Source organism: Teleopsis dalmanni, chromosome 1, assembly GCF_002237135.1.
Source record: "Teleopsis dalmanni isolate 2A chromosome 1, ASM223713v2, whole genome shotgun sequence".
In the NCBI taxonomy this organism is placed as follows: domain Eukaryota; kingdom Metazoa; phylum Arthropoda; class Insecta; order Diptera; family Diopsidae; genus Teleopsis; species Teleopsis dalmanni.
This window is the reverse complement of record NC_051846.1, coordinates 170,962,424-170,985,310: the sequence shown is the minus strand read 5'-3', so window position 1 is coordinate 170,985,310 and position 22,887 is coordinate 170,962,424. Positions and strand designations below refer to the sequence as shown.

The 22,887-nt window shown below is 25.2% G+C and overlaps 1 protein-coding gene across 2 annotated transcripts in view; it reads right to left on the bottom strand.

Moving 5' to 3' along the window:
- Positions 1–931: 931 nt before the first annotated feature.
- The window catches only part of LOC119670121 (serine/threonine-protein phosphatase beta isoform), a 58,317-nt gene continuing 36,361 nt past the window's right edge, over positions 932–22,887 (bottom strand). For both annotated transcript variants that reach the window (XM_038080251.1, XM_038080250.1), the window contains 4 exons: positions 2,711–3,058; positions 2,302–2,645; positions 1,195–1,329; positions 932–1,134 (listed from right to left, as the gene is read on the bottom strand). In XM_038080251.1, the coding sequence (XP_037936179.1) occupies positions 1,021–1,134; positions 1,195–1,329; positions 2,302–2,645; positions 2,711–3,058 (941 nt within the window). In that variant the 3' untranslated portion in view covers positions 932–1,020. The remainder of the gene's footprint in view (positions 1,135–1,194; positions 1,330–2,301; positions 2,646–2,710; positions 3,059–22,887) is intronic.

Sequence of the window (22,887 nt, the reverse complement as noted above, 5' to 3'; positions counted from 1 at the left end):
AAGATTTTCTTTTCGTTATAGAAGAGCTCAACCGTATTTATTAAAATGTTAATGCAAGCCTTTGACATTAAATAAAATATTAGATTACATTGCCTTTGAGGTATAATAAATACATACACAAATAAATTTTATAAACTTTTAAAGACATATACAAATTAGCCTGTCATTAAACAGCATGTGCACTTATTTGAAGACATAGATTAATGATAGTAAATGCCAATTATTAAATGAAATTTAAAAGCAATTAATTAAAGAGCTTATAATACATATAGTCAACATATCGGCTTCTTAAGCGAATTTTAAATGAATTCTTAAATCATTTTTAAGACAGAAAGTAAAATATTCTAAATGCTTAGACCGTTTAAAATAGTTTGAAAACTTTTTTTAAGCTAAATAAAATACTTAATCATTTAGAAAATAAATATTATACATACTTTAAGTGTAATTTTCTTTTTTATGTTGCAAAAATTATTTATCTTAAACTATTTCCAATATGTTACTTAATTTATATCATTTTAATGTTAATTAAAAATATTTAAAATGTTTGTTTATTTTTGAATAACTTTTTAATAATAATTTCAACTCTAGTTAGATTTTTATTAAGATAACACATGCATGCATATTAAAAAATACACATAAATGTACACTTAATATACGTTTATTTATTAACAATTTAGACTATATTAAGAACCTATTTCATAAATTATAGAATTATAAAATCAAAATGACATATTTACTTTGTTTTTCTATTTTTCTAATTTTATAATTGTATTCTTAAAATGATATAAATATTATGTCCCATAGTTGAAGAAATATCTTACTTAAATGATTCATTTTCTGTGATAACATTACGAATTATTTTCAACTTTTTTTTTTTACTTTTAAAGATTTTGTTATAAATTCACTTTTTATATATTTTAGATTTTTTTTTAATTCTTTACGTTATTTATATTTTTGTTATTTATTTTATATAAATTTATAGAATAAATAATTTCAAGGAAACGGAAGTGGATGGATATATTATTTCTTTTTATTCGAAGCTATTAAAGGAGCATTACGCTGTGGTGTAGTAGGTCTTGAAGAATTCATACCACTGTATAAATATTTCGCTTTCTTTTCGGATGGTTTTAAAATCTAAATTAGAAAAAAAAATTTTAAATAAAATATTTATATTAGTAACAATTTATTGTGTACCTGGAATGAGCACATCAATGTATCATCGACTGTCATCATACCGCCAGCATTATCAAATTCACCACAGTAATTTGGCGCCGAAAATAACGTTACCAATTGGCGTCTTGCAAAGAACTCATAACCATCTTCAACAACCTTTAATTAAATAAAATAAAAAATTAATCAAATAAATTAATCAAATTACACTAAATTAATTTTTTAAACAAAAAATATTTTTAAACTAAAACAAATGCTCATTGCATTAGGTTAGTGTTGCTAGTGGTAAACCTTATCAAGACTTATTGATTTCAAGCAATACCTCTTGAAATAATACCTATAAGTATATTTGTAGCAGACATCATATACAGCATACTGAAGCTTTTTACAAATTAGCATATGGACGCTTTGGACAAATCGAAGAAGTGTTTAAAGAACCATCCTGGTTCCAGAATTGCTGTTAATGACAACATAGAATATAAGAATGAAAGATATTCTAAAGTCCCTCTAATTTCCAGCTCAAAATGTTCGTTAGTTTTAGTACAAAAGTAAAATAATATTTTTTAAAACTGTACATTTCTAGAATTTACAGAAAATGAACTTACTAACTGTAAGATTAGTTATTTATGCTATTATACTTAATATGCATATAAATAAATGTTAATATAATAGATCCCTTTACTAAGTGCACGATGTATGAGTAAACCTAAAACAACCTATATATATTATTATTAGTTGTTTTCATTAAAAAAATATGATATATAAAAAAATATGATATATAAAAAAATATGATATATAAAAAAATATGGAAATCAAAAAAAAATAAAAAAAAATAAAAAAAAATATAAAAAAAAATAAAAATAATAATCATAATATTATCGCTAACAACATTTGATATGACGGTCTTGATTGAAACATGGAACGCAGTATATACAATATACTGCCTTCAGCTATATATATAATATAATTTCTGAATATTATTTCTATAATATTATTAATAATAAGAATAATATTATTATTAATATTATTATTAATATTATTATTAATATTATTATTAATATTATTATTAATATTATTATTAATATTATTATTAATATTATTATTAATTTATTTCTGAATATTATTACAAACCTGATGTGCCCGACATATAAGATCCATTTCATGTCGATGTAGGAATTTAGAAACAACATCAACGCCGAATGTAAAACTGACACCGCGATCATTTTCACCCCAACCTTGTACATCTTTATCAGGATCACTCCAGAGTAAGTCACATAACAAACCAGTGTCAGGCACATCAGTAGGACGCATTAAACGTCTTATTTGCTCCATATTTTGCAGATCTGGACTCAAACCACCATGACAACAGAATATTTTTTCATCAATAATAGCGGCAACCGGTAAGCAATTAAAACAGTCTGTAAATGTTTTCCACAATTTAACATTGTAACGTCTCTTGCACTCGTCATAAAAGCCTGCGTTCAAAACAAAAAGAGAATGTAATTAAATATTATTTTAAGAGATGGTATACAAAACTTACCATAAATTCTGTTAATACTGGCGCACTCATGATTACCTCGAAGCAAAAAGAAATTTTCTGGATATTTAATTTTGTATGCCAACAATAAACAAATTGTCTCTAGTGATTGCTTGCCTCTATCGACGTAATCGCCAAGAAAGAGATAATTAGCTGCTGGAGGAAAGCCTCCATATTCAAACAAACGCAACAAATCTGTATATTGACCGTGGATGTCACCACATATAATCAGTGGTGCTTCAAGTTCTAGAAGTATGGGTTGTTGCAAGAATATTTCACGTGATTTTAAGCATAAACCACGCACTTCAGCCTCTGACATTTGAACTGACTTTCCAGTACGACAGCTTCGCACTAAAAAAAATAAATTTAATATAGACATGTATATAAATAATTTGTATATTATTAAATAAAATAATGTAAAAAACAAAAAAAAAAATAATTTAAATATGTAGAAAATGAATTAAGTACATATTTGCAATTTAGCAAAAAATCTAAGTGCAGAAAATACTTTATGAAATGAGCATAGTTAACTCTAAATATACAAACATTTATATTATACACAATCTAATCTTTATATAGTCACCGCTAGTTTACTAAAAGTTAGCTTCTTAATATAATACATCACATAGATATTAGATACAATTTATATCCCAAGATTTTAATTTGGAACTTGTTCGTTTTTACGTTATAGCATTTTACTGTGTTATATTAGAAATCAGGAATATACAAAATTATGCGTTGAGGCGGAAGAATAATATTTTAAAAATTTTTATTATTCTTAAAATAATATTTCAGGCTATTTTACTAAAATACAAGACAATACCATCCGAAACAAGTGAATTTTTACATTTTGTACATGGAATGCAATTTAATATAAAATGTATTTACATTATATATTAAAAATTTGTATAAACTGTGTAGAAGAAAGATTACAATAGTCATAAACAAATCTTTCATTTTAACAAAATCTATATAAGATACACGTATTAATAATTTATTAGAACAATAATAAAATACATGTTGCGGTAGAAAATGAAAAACATCTCGTTCTCTGGAATAATTACACTAGGCAACACATTGGATTCGTTTCTCAAATCACGAATAAACTTAATGATTTTGATAAGTAGTCGATCATATAAAATATCGATAATAACCGAAACTTTTCGTTTCGATGCCTATAGATATACGATACTTTTATTTCCTTATTGAGTTTTTTATAGTACTCAAAATATTTTTTTTAGATTTTCTACATATTTTCAAGATTTTTTATATAGCCCAAGTCCATGTGTGTAATAAGAGACTATATAGAACCAGAAAGTAAAAATAAAGAATATATCAATCAACTGAAATATTTTATTATATATTAGCATTATATTTAGTATACGCCTAATATGTGTTTCGGGGCATAAGGACATTGTGGGAAACTGTAAGGCGGATGAATAAACCGAACATAGTATTAATCTTCCCCGAAGAATAGATATAAGTAATACCCGAATATTTATCGCTCAAGAGTTTAATTGGGCTTGTTCAAACAAACGAAGACCCTTTTTTGATGACTTTTTAAGGTTCTAGTGATTAATTTCTATTAATTTAGCTGACACATATGTAGGTTGGAAGTTCGTACTTACAATTTAGTAGAAAATTATTGCTTAGAATGAAAAAAAGCAGTGAAAAGCTTATTACACAGCTGTCTAGCTCTAGTTATAATCAGCTAGAGCTTCGTAAAGTAGTCAGCAGTTTATTGAGTATTTCTAAATGGTTTCAAGCATAATCACGAAGCTTTTGAGGAATTCATAAATTAGTCAGTGAGAAGGGTGGAACTCCGCAGAAACCCCCCAGCTATCAAAGGGTAAAAATGCCCAGATGCACTAAGTCAAAAAAGATTCAACATGAACATGAACAATTAAGAAGCACTTAAGATACCGTTTAAGTAGTGTTGATAAAATGGATCTGTAAGGTCTCAGCGCGTTGTTTAATTTAACTGACTACCATACCATAATAACCTAACCTAATAAATTTTTTTTTAAATTTTAATAAGGATTTTCTAATTTCAGAAAGTGTTAAGCCTAAATAAGTGAATTGCAGTTGTGAAGCTATAAGTTCAATTTAATGAAACTGAATTAATAGTCCAAAACGTAGATTAGTATACCAAAGCTCCCTAGTTTTTGACTTTCACAATAGTTGTAATACTTGTGGGGTAAAAAAAGTTTACAAAGAAGGAACTGTTATAAAAATGTTAAGTATTAGTTTTTGAATATAACATTATAGATTTTGATGGTTTTGGAGACTTTTACTAACACTTGTAAAAATTACAAAACTTTTAAACGTAGCGCACGCTTTTAAATAAAGATCGAGTCATACATATCAATTATTCATAATTTTTTATACAGTGTAGTAAATTTTTTGTAATATTTACAAAATGTCTGAAGAAGATACTGAATGAAAGTCTTAAAACTTGACTTAGAAGCGAATAAATACCGTATTCATAATAAACGATCCATACTACTACAGAAGGGTGCAAATAAATAATAATTGGTTTAAAAATTTTACTACCTCATGTTCTTGATTAAGTTATAAATATTTATTTTTTCCATATAAAAAAATTCGCAAAGCAGAAAATTTTGATTTTTATTAAGTTGTATTTCAATTTATCGTATATATATCACGTTTTCAAAATTTAATTAAAATTAATTTTAACTTAAACATTTGTGCAACAACTCACAGACTTTTTATCAAAGTCCAAAGTTTGTTCAACAAACTTTAACTGGAACAAATTTGTATATCACAATGAAAATTTAAAAAAAAATAAAAAAAAACTTAAAAAATTAAAAAAAAAATAAAGTATAAAAAATTTATATCCAAAAAAAAAATTAAGCTATAAAAAACAAACAAATCGTTTCAATTTTTCAGTTGTTTTAAAATTTTAAGTAATTTGAAATATTCTATGAGAGATCACGTTTTCACAATAATTCTCCATTTAAAATTGTGTAAAAATATTGTATTAAACTGCAATAAAAATCAACTGAAGCATCAAATAAGGCGAAAAAAAATTAATTTAAATTTGAATAATCAAAATAAACAAATATATTGTATGTGAACTTTTTTTATGATACTTTAAACAAATTTAAGAAAATTTTATTTATAATTAAATTTTTGAGAAGCAAATTCAGTATATGTAAAATACACACAAAAGTGTATCTATCTTCAGTTCAGAATGAATTCAAAATTGTTTATTGAATTTTGTATCTCCAAAATAGACTATAGGCGGCAGAAGATAAAATGGACGGTAGCACTATAACGACGCTAATTAGGTTTAAACGTGGTTAAGTTGAACGTGTGCGATAACCACAGCGAGGCATTAAAGCAATTTGCTGAATTTCAGGCTTAGAACTAAAACTGGAAAACCATGACAAATAGGTACAAAAACAGTGTGGAAAATATACGTTTTAACCAAATTGGATTTGACTCACAAGGCAAAAATGTAATTTCATTTTATAGTTATAATTGCATTCTCTCCGAATATATGTGCATTTTATTTATACAATTTATTTACATAGTAATATATAATATACCCACGAGTAAAAATTTCTAAATAATTATTTTACAAGTACATGTAAGTTTAATGTTAAAAGTTATTGTATCTTAACAATAAACAAGAGAAAAGAATTTCAAAAATTAAAATTATTATTAAAATTCTTAGCCTGGTACTTGCAATCCGATAATTATTTACAAACTATTAAACCATTCTTTTTTTCTTTATTTATTTATTTTTTCTTTTTTTATATTTCTATAATTTAATTTTTTATTTTAATTTTATTTGTATTTTTCCAATACAATTTTTTTTCTTTATTATTTCTCATTTTATTTTTATTTTTTTAATTTTTGTTTAATTTTTTTTTTCAATTTTTTCTTTTTATCTAAATTCTTTGTTTCGTTTTTAATATCTGTTTATAATTAAATTAATTTGCTTTGGTTGATAATTCTGAAATAAAATTTTTGTTGTTAATAACATAAAGGACTTAATCAATATTAAGATAAATAAATAAAATCTACCAGAAGTCCTTCTTAATTTTATAATCAATGTTGCGATTCTTTGGTTGATGATACCTGTTTTTTAATTAAAAAAAAAAAAAAACTTTTTATTAACATTGATTTTTTTTTGTCGAAAGTTACTCGTCTTATGCCGAAAAGTAACTAGAAGCGTTCGAACAGTAATGAAGAAACAACAACAAAAATTTATAATTAATTTATTAAAATTTGGCTGGTTACAACGCTGCTTCGAGTTTTGCTAAGTACTCGTACTTATCATCAGTGTTTTTAGGAAATATTCAAATTTTTATTTAATAAAACTTTAAACTAATTTAATAAAAATTCTAATATTTCCTAAGATCACTGATGATGAGTACTCGGCAATACTCGAAACAACGTTATATAGTCAGCCATATTTCAATAAATGAATCAAAAATTTTTGTTGTTTTTCTTCATTATTGTTCGAACCCTTCTAAAAATTGTATTAAAAAAGCCGCCTTTATTGGAAGTTTTCATATTTTTATATGAGCTGTATAGTAACCAAAACCAACGGATAGAATATAGTAACATACTATACTTCATATAAGATAAGCTTAGGCATTAAACTGAGTCCAAACCATATCAAACTTTCAATTAAAGGTTTCACATCCAACATCCTATAAAAGACTTTCTAGAACTTGCGAAAACGAGCTGGCTTTCAATGTGGTATTAAAAAAATAATATAATAAGTAGTGATGGGTTTAAACGAAACATTAAAGTAAAAAAGTCTATATTTTTCGTTTTTAATAAAAAAAAAATTAAATTAAATTTTGTAGAGAGTTTGAAATGTCATGGTGGTAAATAAATCATAATTATAACTATTCTAGTTAGGTGAATTAAATCATTTGAGAGATTGAAACCACAATTAAAAAACTCAATTTTAATAAATAATTAATATGACACATTTCATTTCTAAAAAAAGAATGCTAAAATAATATATTAAAAAAAAACATAAAACAACATATATTTTAACTTATTTGAAACTTCGAAACAGTTTTTATCGCTACCGGAACATGTTCTGTTCAAAACACTTTAACTAAAAAAACTGGAAAAGAATTTTATCTTTTTTCAAAGCTACGTGGCTCTTGAAGGTTAAAATATACACCTAAAATAAAAATAAAATCATATCAAAAGATAATGTTTACCATGTTAAAAAAATCAACCCATCAAAACTTTACACTAAACTACTAAAAATGTGGATATTGTCACCCAAATCGAAAAATATCGATTAAAAATTCCCAAGAAGTAGGACCACATGGAATATTCTTTATAAAGATTTTTATTTTATTTTTATTTACTTAAAAGCTTAAAACAAATCTTTTTATAACATTAAAATTTCATAACATTCCATTTAGAACATTAGCCAATTGGGTTTTAAAGAAGCTTAAAACCGATCAACTATTTCACAGGAAATTATTATTAACGAAGGAGCTCATTTCATCTTAAATTGTGGTTACATCCACTGGTCTCAAATAAACACGCTACTCTCTAAAATTTACTTTCCAAGCAATAGTATTCTACTTGCAATGACCATCAAACAAATATATCTAGCAATAACTTAAAAAAATCTCGGTAGATGAAAATGCTTCTTAAACTCGAAGACCTATTACAACTTAGAAAAGAAGCATACTATTTAGCTGCTTCAACTAAAGCGAAACGTATTCACTACTAAGTATACGATATCAATACTGACAGGTCAGTAACAGATTAGGAAGCCACAAGCCTTAAAACTTGTGTTACTTCATAATGAGTCGCGGTTGCGGCACTGCAATGAAGGAGTGAACAGTCTATTCTTCTCTATCTGATCGTATTTGATAAGTCAAAGTTTTAATATATTTGGAGCTCTCTTTTCTCATTCATCTGACGAAGCAGTTATCACTCAAACTTAGAAACATAACCAAATTTCTAAACTTGTTTCGGTTGGTTCACTTTTATTACAATGTGGTACTCGTAGTTGTTTTCTTTGACATTGTCTGTCGAATATTTTAGTCTTTATACCGCTTGTGGTGGACTACATGGTTTGGCGTGTGAATAACGGCTGCTCTAAGATATAACCACAGTCCATTATTTGTTTAGTTAAGCTTTGATGTATAAGGCAACCACTTTAACCTAACGAAGATGATTTCAAATTGGAAGATATACTGTTTTAAGAAGATAGTGGTACCATACCATAAATTTTTCTGACCAAATCAGTTTATTAAGAGGAAAGTTGTATGTCCATATAATATTCAGGAAATGTCTATGTGAACTGTTCACTAAAATCATACAATATCACAGTATTGGTTTGATATGCAGAATTGGTGTTGGGAACTGGATATATCATGCGATATAACACTATTGAAATAAATGTCTTATTATGTTTACTTCGAATAGCTAGCTGTAGTATCTTCACTTAATTATAAGTAAGTGAACTGGGCATCTGAGTCCACTGACAACAAGTCGTTAAATTTTACATTTTGATACTGTGCGTATATTCACATATCTGTCAGTAGTATTGGAGGTTGTGTTCAGCAAAGAATGCGTAGTATTCAAATGTGAGGCGATGGTGTTGAAAAGTTTTTTTATATCGGTTATATAAAATCCATTGGTTTACTTCAATAAACCTCAAGCAATCAATGACCTTAAAACCAAAATTATTCATGTTATTAATGAAATAACCACTCATGTATATGAAATCATTTTTAAATAAAAATATTATGTATAAATATCTAAAATTAAATTGTTTTATTGTGTTTGTATTTCAATACAAAAATACATAGCTACAATTTAAACACCTTTTATTTAGAAAATATATATATTTAAAACTACATTATTTAGGTTGACCTCAATTAGTGCTTTACATATGAAACATTGGAGTTTATATGTTCATATTTTCTGTATGAAAAGGATGCTAATTTATGGCAAGAAAATAAATATTTACCAGCGTTTGCCTTGTAAATTTCATACATAAAATATATATTGACTAATCGAATATTTATAACCAAAATGTTATGTTTGAACTCTGAACAATAGACAAATGAAGGATATTAAAATAAGCAAACAAGTAGTAAGTATAATCAATTATGAAACATAATACAGTAAACCTTATGGCTATCTTTTCTCTTAGTAAGCAAAAACTATTATGAAATTAGTTCGCTTTGTCCTCTAATGTGCTTTCGTAAATATTACAAGTTAATTGGATAAATGTCCTTCATCGTATTAAACTGAAGTGGACATTATCAGAGAATTTTAAAGTAAATATGTCAAGTTATACATAGATTAAATTTCTTTTATTAAAATAAATACTAATAACTTAAATAACATACAGATTTTTATATAATTAAAAAAAAAACAATATGTAATATTTATTTACAAAACATAGAGTTGGTTGGTTGATTGCAGTAGCAGTGGCAGGCCATTCAATAACTTCCATGTACCTCAATTAGCGATTTTTCGCCGTTTTGCTACCACATTCTTCGCAAGAACCCTAGTATAGAAGAGTACAAACTAAATCCATTCCGCCGAATTCAGATAATTTAATAGGTTTTTCGTCTTCACCGATGAACAGTCTGATAAACTATCAAAGAAGTATCTTCCTAAGAACCTATATCTTCTGGTCGTCAAAACCGGGCATTCACGGTAAAAGTGTATTATGGTTTCTTTTTCCTGCGAGTTTTCACAACTTCTGCAGTGAGGATTATGTGGAACGCGCAGTTTCTCTGCGTGGGTTCCTAAACACCAATGACCAAAAAGAACTGCAGTGTTCACGCGGTAGAGTATTTTTACAGAATTATTTTAATATTTTTATTTATTCAGTTAAAAAAAATATTGAAAACAATCTAAACAATTTCACACATTTGCTGCCAATTCTGACCATATTCAGCATTGAAATACTAATGTCTTTTCACAATTTTCACAATGAAATGCATTTAAAATATATTCATAAAATTCAACAAAAAAAAATATTTTTCCAAATCAAATTAAACTTTATTTGTGTACTTTTAACATTTTACATGATTCATCATTCAATGACCATACAAATTTACAACAAATTATTTCCTCGTTTACAATTTTCTTGCTACTTTTTTTGTTATTAATGATAAGCAGATATATTTAATTGTCAGATACAGTTTTACTAAAGAAGCCAAAGAGAATTTCAGTTATTTTACACAAAACGAAGAACTTTCTAAACTTTAAATTTATATCTTTTTATTTTCTTATAGAAATGTTTAATGTAAAAAATAAACGAAGCCATAGTAAAAGGCAACTAATTCTGATGTGGCAAATATCTTTTGAGCCTGTACATGTCGTTTATATTCTCTGACGTCCACAGCACTTCCAAAACAGTTTTTATCATAATTTTGCATATATGAATGAACATCAAGGCACAGAATACGAAACATGGAATCTTATAGTTGGGTGGATATCCCAACGCCTCCAAAAACAGTGCGTATATTTTTTTTTTATTTTTTTTTTTTTACTATAGCGTTGCCATACTTATGCATATTATAAAAATAATGAAAAGCAAGCAGTTGAATGAATACATTTGTATATTTAAATTAAGAATGGCTACATAAAAACACGAGGGGGTTGCCTGTCGTTTTAGAGATATATCTTCATAAGCACTAACAATATCAACTATGCTAACAACGATGAAGTTATGTGACATAAATTAAAATTAAAAATGCAAAACAAAACAAAAAAAAATTGAAAAAAAAACTTGATGGAGTTGATGACTTACTTAACTACACTGAAAAAAATATAAGTGTCATTTAAGAACACTTAAACTTAGCGAAGTTTAGAAAATCGACTTAAATAAAAACTTAATGTAATGGCTATATATCCCCACATCAATAAATAAAATTTTCGTGTGATTTATAAGGGATAGTAATGCTTCAAAATGTTTGTTACAAAGTGTTCGGATAGCTCGCATTTAATAATTTGGATCGAATACTTCAGATGCCGAAATTTTCCGAAATACTGGAAATTGTCCGAAATGCTCAAAATTCTCCAAAATGTTCAAAATTCTCCGAATTACTCGAAATTCTCCGATATGTACCAAATGTGGAAACCGCTCTATGTTACATTTTATTTTGGATTTGTTCTTTAAAAATACATATAACTGCAAAACGTCAAACACTATAAATAGATAACTACGCTAGCCAAATGTTTGAACAGAAGTATATTCAAACGTCAATGGTTTAAACTGGATATAGTTCAAATAATATATTCAGGCTCAAAGAAAAATAATTTACCATAATATCAAAAATAAATTTTTTATTTATTGTAATAATCAAAGTAGTTTTTACTCTTTTGAGTTCTAGTAAAATATCACAATAGCTCAATCGACTCAAGTGGATCCTTAGGATCGCCAGTATTACCTAACATATTATAACAATATTGTATTATATTATTTCCATTTCTTTCATTTAGAAAAGGAAGCATGAAAGGAAAGGAAGTCCGAAAGGAAAGGAAGAAAAAAATATAAAAGAAAAGGAAGAAAAAAAAGTATGAAAGAGAACACTTTCTCTTCCAACCATAATAGTTCGAAGAAACTTGTATCCGACCTATGGCAATGGTCACAGTGTGCAAAAGTATATTAAAAATAGAGCACTGAAATTGTTTAATGTTTAGTGCGGTTATTCACACCAATTTTGATTTGCACTCTCTAAAAATAAATGCGATATATATCCTGTCAGAAAAACAGACAGGCCTAGTCTTCTGTAAAATTATCTAAATAACACATTCTCATTTCTGTTCGATCTATATAAATTAATGATATAAGTCGTAGTTTGTTAAACGATTTCTGAATTTCAATAAAATTTATTCAGCTACAAGCTGTTTTACGACATCCTGTATTCATTTTGTATTCTCATATTGTAATAGAACCCTAGTCACAGTGGATCATCAAAGTGATCACATACACTATTGGATAAAATTGCTTTACAGACTAATTCGAATTTCGTCAAACAAAGAAAACAAAAATAATAATATATATATCTTAATATAAATTTTAAATTTAAAATTAATAACAAATTTTTCTTATTAAATTAAATTACTTATCTATATTAAAAATTTTTGCAGTGTGTATAAAAATTACTTGAAAAAAATATTCCAATTAAGCAATCTCCGTGCACCAAAACTGTTTATTTTAAAGAAATCCTTTTTAATAACAAAAAATCAGGATTCTATCTTACTTATCTTCATTTTTAATATGTGTTATGAGAAAAAAAATGTTCATATAGAAAAGTTGAATGAAAGTGCTTATGACCCGATTTTCCAAATATGTCCAACGAAAAATAAATTTCTTTTTGTTTGCTAGATTTTCTTTTTTTTTTTTAAGTAAAGTAAAGTAAAGCATATGCTAATAAATGTTAAGTGAAGTGGTAAGTAAAGTGATATGCGAAAATATATGACAAAATTTAAATCAGTTTGCCTTAAACGTTGAAGGATGTCATGTAAAGAATAACTATGCAAATGGAGAATTCTCATAAAGCAGCTGGTCTCATAAATTTTTGAAAAAAGAAATAGAATGTTAGAAATGTTTTAAATTAATTCGGGTTTACAATGTTATAAAGTTATAAAGTATTTATATAAGTATTTATAAATATTATAAAATATTTATATAAATATATCATTGGAACCAAGCAACAATGGGCTGATGAGTCCAGTTGTCCGATGTGTAGATCGGTTTGGTCTAATTTGAACCTACGATTCAGCTTATTCAACTAAAGCGAAATCTACACAGTACTACAGCATCGGTGCTGATGGATCACTGCTTAATAGAAAGGCATGCTATGAGACTAGCTTTTCCTTATAATGACCTTTGTCGCGGTTGTGGCTCTGAAGATGAGGAGGAAACTATGTTCCATGTCATATATCAGTGCCCATCTTTAACTAGGAGAAGATCAAAAACCTTGGGGGCCGCTTTTCTGTCCAAACTGACTGAGCTCCTATCGTACAATATTAGGGAGCCAAATTCATATTATTGTCAAGTTACCTATTTTGGCGTTGGTCGTAAACTGATCACGTCGTCTATGTACGAACCAACGCTATTCCTATGGTACCACATCGGTCCATTATTGGAGCACAAGTGGGCTTTCTTGGTACACAAGGTCGCTACTCCAACCTAACCACCTAACCATGACATTGGAAATATATAAGCCAAAATTTAAAACTTCACGTAAATTGTAAATAAAATAAAATTTTATTTTCAATATCATACTTAAATAAAGTCATTAAAGTGTGAAAATTGAATATAAAAAATTATGCCAACCTTTTTTTAATAATAGAAATTGATTAAATAAAACAGAATACAGTTCAAAATTAAACAAGAGTAAAAAATGGAAAAAATGGAAAAACTTTTTAGTAAGTCAGTAGAGCGTAGTAACCTTCAAAAGTTTGAAACATTAAAAAATGCCACTTAAACATGCCTTCACCAAGCTCAACAATGAAATTTATGCCAACGACAACGACAAATTTAAACGATTCGTGAATGGCTACGAGAGGAAGGAGCGCAGAGTGTGACGTACAATTGATGTACTAGTTTATAATATTATCTGATTTTTATCGAAACAAAATTACTTGATGCAATTGCCTAACAGGCTGTAGTACTACTGACCACCACCCAATCGAGATTTATATGTATCTACATCTCAGCAATGCAGATTAAAAGCAATGTCAAAAACACGCCGCGCAATAGGGAACTTAAAATCTGTATAAAACTTCTCAAATGTCAGTATGACAGTAACCGAAAACAAAAGTTAAACGTCATTAACCCAGAGCACTGCCACTACTGCCACTACTGTTGTACTGAACATTATCAAAAGCAACCACAACAGCAACAACAACAATGAGAATAATAACACTAAAATAATTCAAGTGGAAATTCACTATTATGGCAAGTAAAGAAAATTTTTTCACAAGATGCAATTTTACAATGAAAAACGTACCGCTTTAAGTACACATTGCGAGTATAAAAATTGTTTCGTAGTTTATTGTTGTTATGATAATAGCACGGTTATTAAAGATGCTATCTTTGTGTGCTTAAGTTTAAATGATTTCTTAAATTTTATATTGTTTAGATAGGTGTAATACTCGTATACTATACAATACCTATTTATAAAATGCATAATAAAAGTCAACTTTCGTGGAGGGAACACGTGTTACACTTTAACATTTGAAATTTGCTGCGGGAAAATTTTAGAATTTCTTTTTTATGAAAGATATTTTCCATTTATATTAAAATCAAAATTTTCTTGTAATATTTTTTTTTTTTGCGATGTATTAAAATAACTTTTATAATAAAAAAAATTCAAATAAAAGAAGTTTAAATTATTAAGTATTCATTGGTTCACCACAAAAGGTGCATATGCTGTTTGAAAAGTATATGGAACCATCAAATAATATATAAACATAAAATAATCAAATAAATTAACTTTAAATTATTAGTTATTAATTTAGTTCAGAACAAACAGCATACATTTTGTGTATAAAGTACTACGAACGTTTTTGAAGAAAAACATTCAAAAACTAAACAGGAGTACATTTAATTAATAAGTCATCATTTAGTTTACCAGAAGAAATATAGATTCTATTTATTCAATATTTGGAACTTGTTAAATTTAAACTTGTAAATTTAAAAAAAAAAAGCTCAAAAAAATCAAATTAAAGATAATTAAATTATTAGGTATTGATTAAGTACACCGCAAAAAATACACATTTTGTGTAAGAAATGTTGGGAACAATTAATTAAAACTAAAAAAGCATAAAAGCCAAAAGAGAGAATATTAAATTATTAAGTATGGAATAAGTTCAAAAATATACATATTGTGTAAAAAGAATCAGAAACTATAAAATACGAAATAATAAAAATAATTAAAAAAATATAAAAAAAATATATAAAAAAAAATATATAAAAAAAAATAATATGTAAAAAAAAATATAATATAAAAAGTATAATATAAAAAAATAATATACAAAAAATATATATATAAAAATATATATAAAAATGTATATAAAAATAATATAAAAACGAATAATATAAAAAAAATAATAATATAAAAAAAATAATAATACAAAAAAATGTAAAAAAATAATGTAAAAAAAAAATGTAAAAAAAAAATATAAAAAAAATATTATAAAAAAAATAATATAAAACAAATATTATAAAAAAATAATGTAAACAAAATAGTATAAAAAAAATAATATAAAAAAAATGATATGAAAAAAATAATATAAAAAAAATGATATGAAAAAAATAATATAAAAAAAATAATATAAAAAAAAATATAAAAAAAATTATAAAAAAAAATATATATAAAATATATAAAAAAATATATATAAAATATATAAAAAAATATATATAAAATATACAAAAAAAAATAATATAAAAAAAGATATATAAAATATAAAAAAAAATATATAAAATATAAAAAAAAATATATAAAATATAAAAAAAAAAATATATATATAAAATATAAAAAAAAATATATATATAAAATATAAAAAAAATATATATATATATAAAATATAAAAAAAAATATATGAATAAAATATAAAAAAAAATATATGAATAAAATATAAAAAAAAATATATGAATAAAATATAAAAAAAATATAAAAACCAAAAATATAAAAAAATATAAAACAAAAAATATAAAACAAAAAATAAAAAAACAATTTAAAAAAAATAATATAAAAAAAATAATATAAAAAAAATAATATAAAAAAAATATATATTTTAATATTATATATATAAAATAAATTAAAAAAATATATATTTAATATAATATATAAAATAAAATATATTATATATATATATAAAATTTAAATAAAAAATATATATAATATAAATATAAAATAATAAAATAAAAAATATATATATATAATATATATATATAAAAAAATAATATAAAATAAAAAATATATAATATAAATATATATATAAAAAAATAATATAAAAAAAAAATATATATAATATAAATATAAAAAAATAAAATAAAAAAATATATATAATATAAATTTAAAAAAATAAAATAAAAAAAATACATATAGTATAAATATAAAAAAATTAGATCAAATTGTAACAGCGCAAAACACTCAAAAGTATAATTGCAAAACCAAAAAAAGAGTCACAATTTCATAACAGATGACTATGATACATAGTCTATCACTATCATTGAGTTTTCAACCAAAAGCATTTGTTTTTAAAATCATAGATTTCAAAAATTTGTAACATATATTTCTGGTACTTTTAAACTCAGTCCCTTTATTACGAGGTATGATCAAAAAGTAATGAGTACTTTGAAACTAGTAGTTGTGTATTATTTTGTGCATTGGTTAGACTGCAATTTGCATGCATGTGGACTATCAAACATCTAGAATGTTTAATACAAATTTAATAATACAGACACCGATCATGCCTGAACTCTCTAAATATTCAATTTAGTAATTACTTTAAAACTCAACGAAAAAGTCCACAAAATCATTATAGATTACCATAACATAATTTACGAAAAGTAAGTAGAGACATTATATATATATAAAGATAACAGAAGTTATTTGTGGAAACATTTAATGAAAGATTTGTATGGAATAATTGTCGAGTTTCATCACAGTAAGCTAAAAATCAGAAAAATTGATAGTCTTGAATGTTATAAATATAATTTTTTGAGTTAATATATAGTAGTGGATGACACCTGCACCCACTACTACACGCTAAAAACAACGGTAGAGTCAGTTGACCATCGCCCCAAGCCCAAACCCAATTAAAATGCAAATTTTGTTTAGTGAGGTTATAACTTTCATATGTTAGGATTCATATGCCATAATATTCATAAAGTATATTAGCACCCAGAAAAAGTTTTGTTAATACTCTAATAGCAATTTAATTATTCGTTTTATAAAACAAATAAATAACAACGGCGATATCGGCAGCGATCAACTTAGTCCTAATAAGAAAGAAAGAGAAGTATAGATCATCAGCAATAAATCTTATACTTTTCGAAGCTACATTCTTGAGTTTTTTTCTAGATACTTTTAACAGTATGGCTGTAAGTAAAGATTTTAAAGCATTTAATTTCAAATTATAATATATTATCCAATTAAGCTAATTTTACTGTAATTACAATGAGCATGTGAGCACAAGTACAGAAGGAAGCATTCTTACACTACATACATTACTATCCACAAAATATTTTCTTATAAAACAAATTCTTAATAAAATAAAACAACTTTAAAACAACAAACACACACACAGACAAACGTCTACAGCGCCTAAGAGTATGCAAATCTATTGGGTGCGGGTATAAGTAGTAGTAATTGCTTCCGCTTTGCAATGACCCATATTTCAATCATTTGAGTTTTGGTTCAATTTAATATAATTTTTATTTCATTTTCTTTTGATATCTTTTTTTATTTTTTTTTTTTTCAGTTTTCATTTTCTTTCTTGCTCCGACCAAAATAATTTGCATTTTACTAGAAAGCTTTTTATTGTTAAATTAAATAGAATTTATGCATATATACTCGAGTATGTTTTTTCCTTTACCCAGTAGACGTTGCTGCTGATAATTCTGCCAAATTACACCTAAAAATATGTAAATATCTTTTGAGGTTACTTTGTGATGGTAAAAATAACAGAACAACAGAAAAAGATAATATAAGGGATTTATAAAGTTTATTTTCATTTACAAACGCAAAGTGGAATTGAAAATAAAGGTGAAGGTGAGAGATAAAATGAAACTAATCAATTTAGTGAGTTGTTTTAGTATATAGATACTAACTAAGCATAATGTATATTATTTACCAAAGCAAACAATTTAAACGCCTAACAAATGTGTGGGGGTGTTAAGCGAACGAGCACATGTAATATAAATCATTTGAGGTAATTACTTGCATATTATCTCTAAATTAAGTTTAAAGAAATTTTTGTATATAATCATGAAGTTTAAATTTTTTTATTAGGAATTGTGTAATGATTATCTAATTTATTTCTCTTTTAAAAACGTATATAGTTATATATATATTTCAAAATTTAAATATTGTATCTGATTGATTTATATCCAAGTTTATTTTAACCTTTAAAACAATATAATTTTTTTAAGTAAAATGCAAAATACATTTGATTAATTTATATTCCCTACTGATTGAAACGTGTTATAGAACCTTGAATTCAATTATTTGTAAACATTTTTATTAACTTTATAGTTTCAACCAAATAATCTAAAATAATCCACATTATCTCTACACTTTATTAAGCGCTACATCTGTTTTCACATAGTTCTGAAGGTGACGTAGACGCAGCAAACGTAGAAAACGTAAACAGCAAAACACAGAAGAAGTGATTAGTTCTGACATAACACACACAATGCAAAACAATATAAAAACCCAAAATTTAATCAGAACATAATACAGAAAGAAATGTAAAATAATTTCTTAATGTTTGTAACAGGTTAAATTTCTCTCACGTTTACGTCAAGTACCAATTGTTTCTTAAGTTTCCCCTTTTTCAGAGAAAAAAAAGGTTAAGCTTATTGTATCCAATTAGCTAGAACGGGTCAGATGATTGTTTAGAACACAATTATTTTTACCTTTATTCTTATAAGAGTAGTTAGTTATTTTTATTAAGTAGTTTGTAATAAATTCAATACTTTTTATTATTAATTTTTTAAACAAAAAACGACTTGACTTATTAATACAACATACAACATTATTAATACAAACGAAAGCAAAGAGTAGTTTTCTTTTATATTTTTACTTTACTCAATTTCTACTCAATAATCGAAAAATGTCTTTATAAGAATCACAAAGGCCCTAAAACCTAATACACATATAATACATTCAAGCTGACTTGAACTTATTATAATAAATCGATATAGATATTTCGATCATTACAATAAACGATATGCGTTATTTGGTTTTTATCTCATCTTAACTTCATTGCAGACACAAACTACTTATAGCTGATGATTATTAAACACATTCAATATATTTTTTTTTTTTTTAATTAATTAAGTATTATAATTTGATTGCAAGAATAATTACTTTGCTTTCGTCACAATACATATTAAAAGTAATTACATTTCTAATTATAAATACCATTTTTTACAATTAACGAATTAGTTTGAATATGCTTTGAGATAAGGCTTTTCCAAAATTATATATAATAATGTAAATATTGAATTACCAATTCTAATTAGGAAACTAATTTCATAACGTGATATTTAGTTGAATAACAATATATATGGCAAGTGAAAATAACTTTTAAATGACATCATTTTTCAAACAAAATATTTTCAGAAATTTTTTATGCATTATTTATTATTTATTTATATTTATAAATTTTTTTTACTAAAACGAGGTTCATTCATTGATTTATTGGTTCATTGAACTGAAACCTACAAACAAGTTGAAAAAACAAAGGTAACTGTCAGATCGAAACAGTTGGGAAAACCACTAATTGTTTTAATATTTTATTATAGTTAAAAAAAAAACTGTATAACTGTTTAAGAATTAAATTAAGTTAAATAGTCTGATATGAAGAATGTGGAAAATACACATCTACTATCGAGATAAAATTAATACCTAAAGCGATAAATTCATAATAAAAAAATTCTAAACAAGAATTACTAAAGTAAATAAATCAGATACTGAAAATGTTGCTAAATGTATTTATATTTTTATTGGTATACCCTACATACAATTATGTTGTATTGTAAATTAATAATTACCTTACAAAATTTTAATTCTCAGTAAAACACTTGCAATACATTTGCATTACATCCCACAAATACAATAATATAGTGTAGTACACAAGACAACATCGTTATTATTGCGCATTTTTGTTTTTTGTCATTGGATTTTGCATCCAATGATTTTTTTTTAACGTGCTTTTCAAATCAACTTTACTTAGTGGAGCAAAAAGAATTGGTAATACTAAGTAAACGACGATAGCAACTTAATGATAATAGCAATTGACGAATAAATTTACCATTGAGTTGCAGAAAACCACTGTATAAATATTTTCAATATAAAAATATACAGTGGCTAAAAATATAAAAAATAGGATCGAGTACATGAGGAATTATTAATTATTAAAGAGCACAAAAAGTGATTCCAGAATTGGTTAGTTTTACAATTTTGTGTTAATTTTTTATAAGCAACTTTTGGAGAAAAGGAAGCCAATAAGTTTTGTTAAAGATGGCAACAACAAACCTTCAACAACATTGGGGTTACAGGAATATAATTTTTTTTGGATACAATTCTTCAATAACGTTTTCTATGTTTAGTAGAATATAAATCAAAGAAGACGAAGATGACCTGTAAAAAATTCTTATTAGAATGGTTAAACTAGAATTTGTGGTGAACGATGAACTTGTTGGATACATCTACAATCGAAGTTATAAAACTCATTCTGTAGTACTCACAAAAGATACATATAGTATCTGTAGCAACAGTACCAACAAATTGGCAACTCTTCCAACCATCTGGTTGTCGATTTCGTACAATTGATACCATGGCAACTCTTAAAGAAAAGAGACATCATTCTGAGTTTGGAAAAAGCCAAAAAAACATGTTTATATTTTTAAATAACATGAACGTATTCGATTCAATATAATTGTTGAAGAAACAACTATAAATTTTTTGGTTTTCAACTAAAATTGCAAAAACAACTGGAAGAAGGAAGAAAAAGAGATAAGAACAGTTACTGTGCAAAAGAAAACAAGTGAAGAACAGTTTCTGTGTAAAACTCCAGGTCAGATTAGGTATTTCGCTATGGAAGGCCACAAACTAAAGATCATAGAAGTCATCCAAATATAGATCTTAAAAGTTTGATTTATCTATCGCAAAGGTTGACTATAATAATTTTATTCTATAGTAGTTGTGAAATGGAAACTAATTAACAAGTTTTCAAAAAAAACAGAAACATATAATAATTTCAATTTAAATATTATCTGTGGCTTTAAAGCAAACCAAAACCAAACAGCTGCATTTTTTAAAAATCTAAAAATAGTCATTCTATAAATAATCAATCATTTTAATATGAATCATTTAATTCTCTAATTTTTATTTACTTTTATAATTTTTATTTCAAACAATAAACACTCTAAACTGACGTAATATGTAACCCTATTTATTGCCAACCCAAAACTTTTGCATCAAACCCATATAATTTGTTTTTAATTTTATTTAATTTTTTATAAATTATATTTTATGTGCCCCAAAAACAAAAAAAAAACGACAATTGAAAAGAGGAAAAGCAATAAAAGACACGTGACATGTCTGCATTTAACGTTAAGCACATTAGTTCGGATTATACTATTATTTACATTTGTTTCTGAGCTTATTTTGCGAAATGCAAATACAATTAAGAAAAATGTTTGCATAAAGAGGTAAAAAACAATAAGAACGAAAAAGTTTATAAAAATAAATGAAATCAAAAGCAAATACAAAAAATTCAATACATAAAGACGTAAATAGCAAAACAAAAAAAAAACAAAAAAAAATAGAGTAGATAAGCTAAAATATCGCAAATAGAAAATAATACCAGAAACAACCAGTAACGCATACTTGAGCACCGATAATACGAGTACTTCCAAAAGCGAAAATAAAGCATATCTACAAAAATATACTATGCAAAAATATATTTACCCAACTTTTATTCTACCACAAAAACCAACAGTATAGAAATTTTTACAAAATATTGGTTTAATAAAAATCAAACAAAAAAGTTCAATTAAATAATAAAAGGATTAAAAAGGGTCCAAAAAAAAATAAACAAAATATTAACTCAACAATTAGTTGAAAATATGCTCTATTTATTTTATGCACAACGTTGCGTATGAGTGTTTTTATTTTATTTCAAATTTCAGATTATAAATAATTTTTGTAAACAATTTTTCAATTTTTCAAAACATTTTCCGAAAATTCTAAACTTTTCCACCTAACCACAAACATATATGAAATATACAGTTTTCTTGCAAAAAGTTTAAATATTTTTATTTTTAGATTTTGTGTTGAAACACACAAAATAAACGTTGAGGAAACGTTGCGTTTAAATAAAAAAACTGAAAACAAACGCGTTATTGATTTTTATTTTTAAAATTACAACTAAAAAATAAAATATAAATGCGA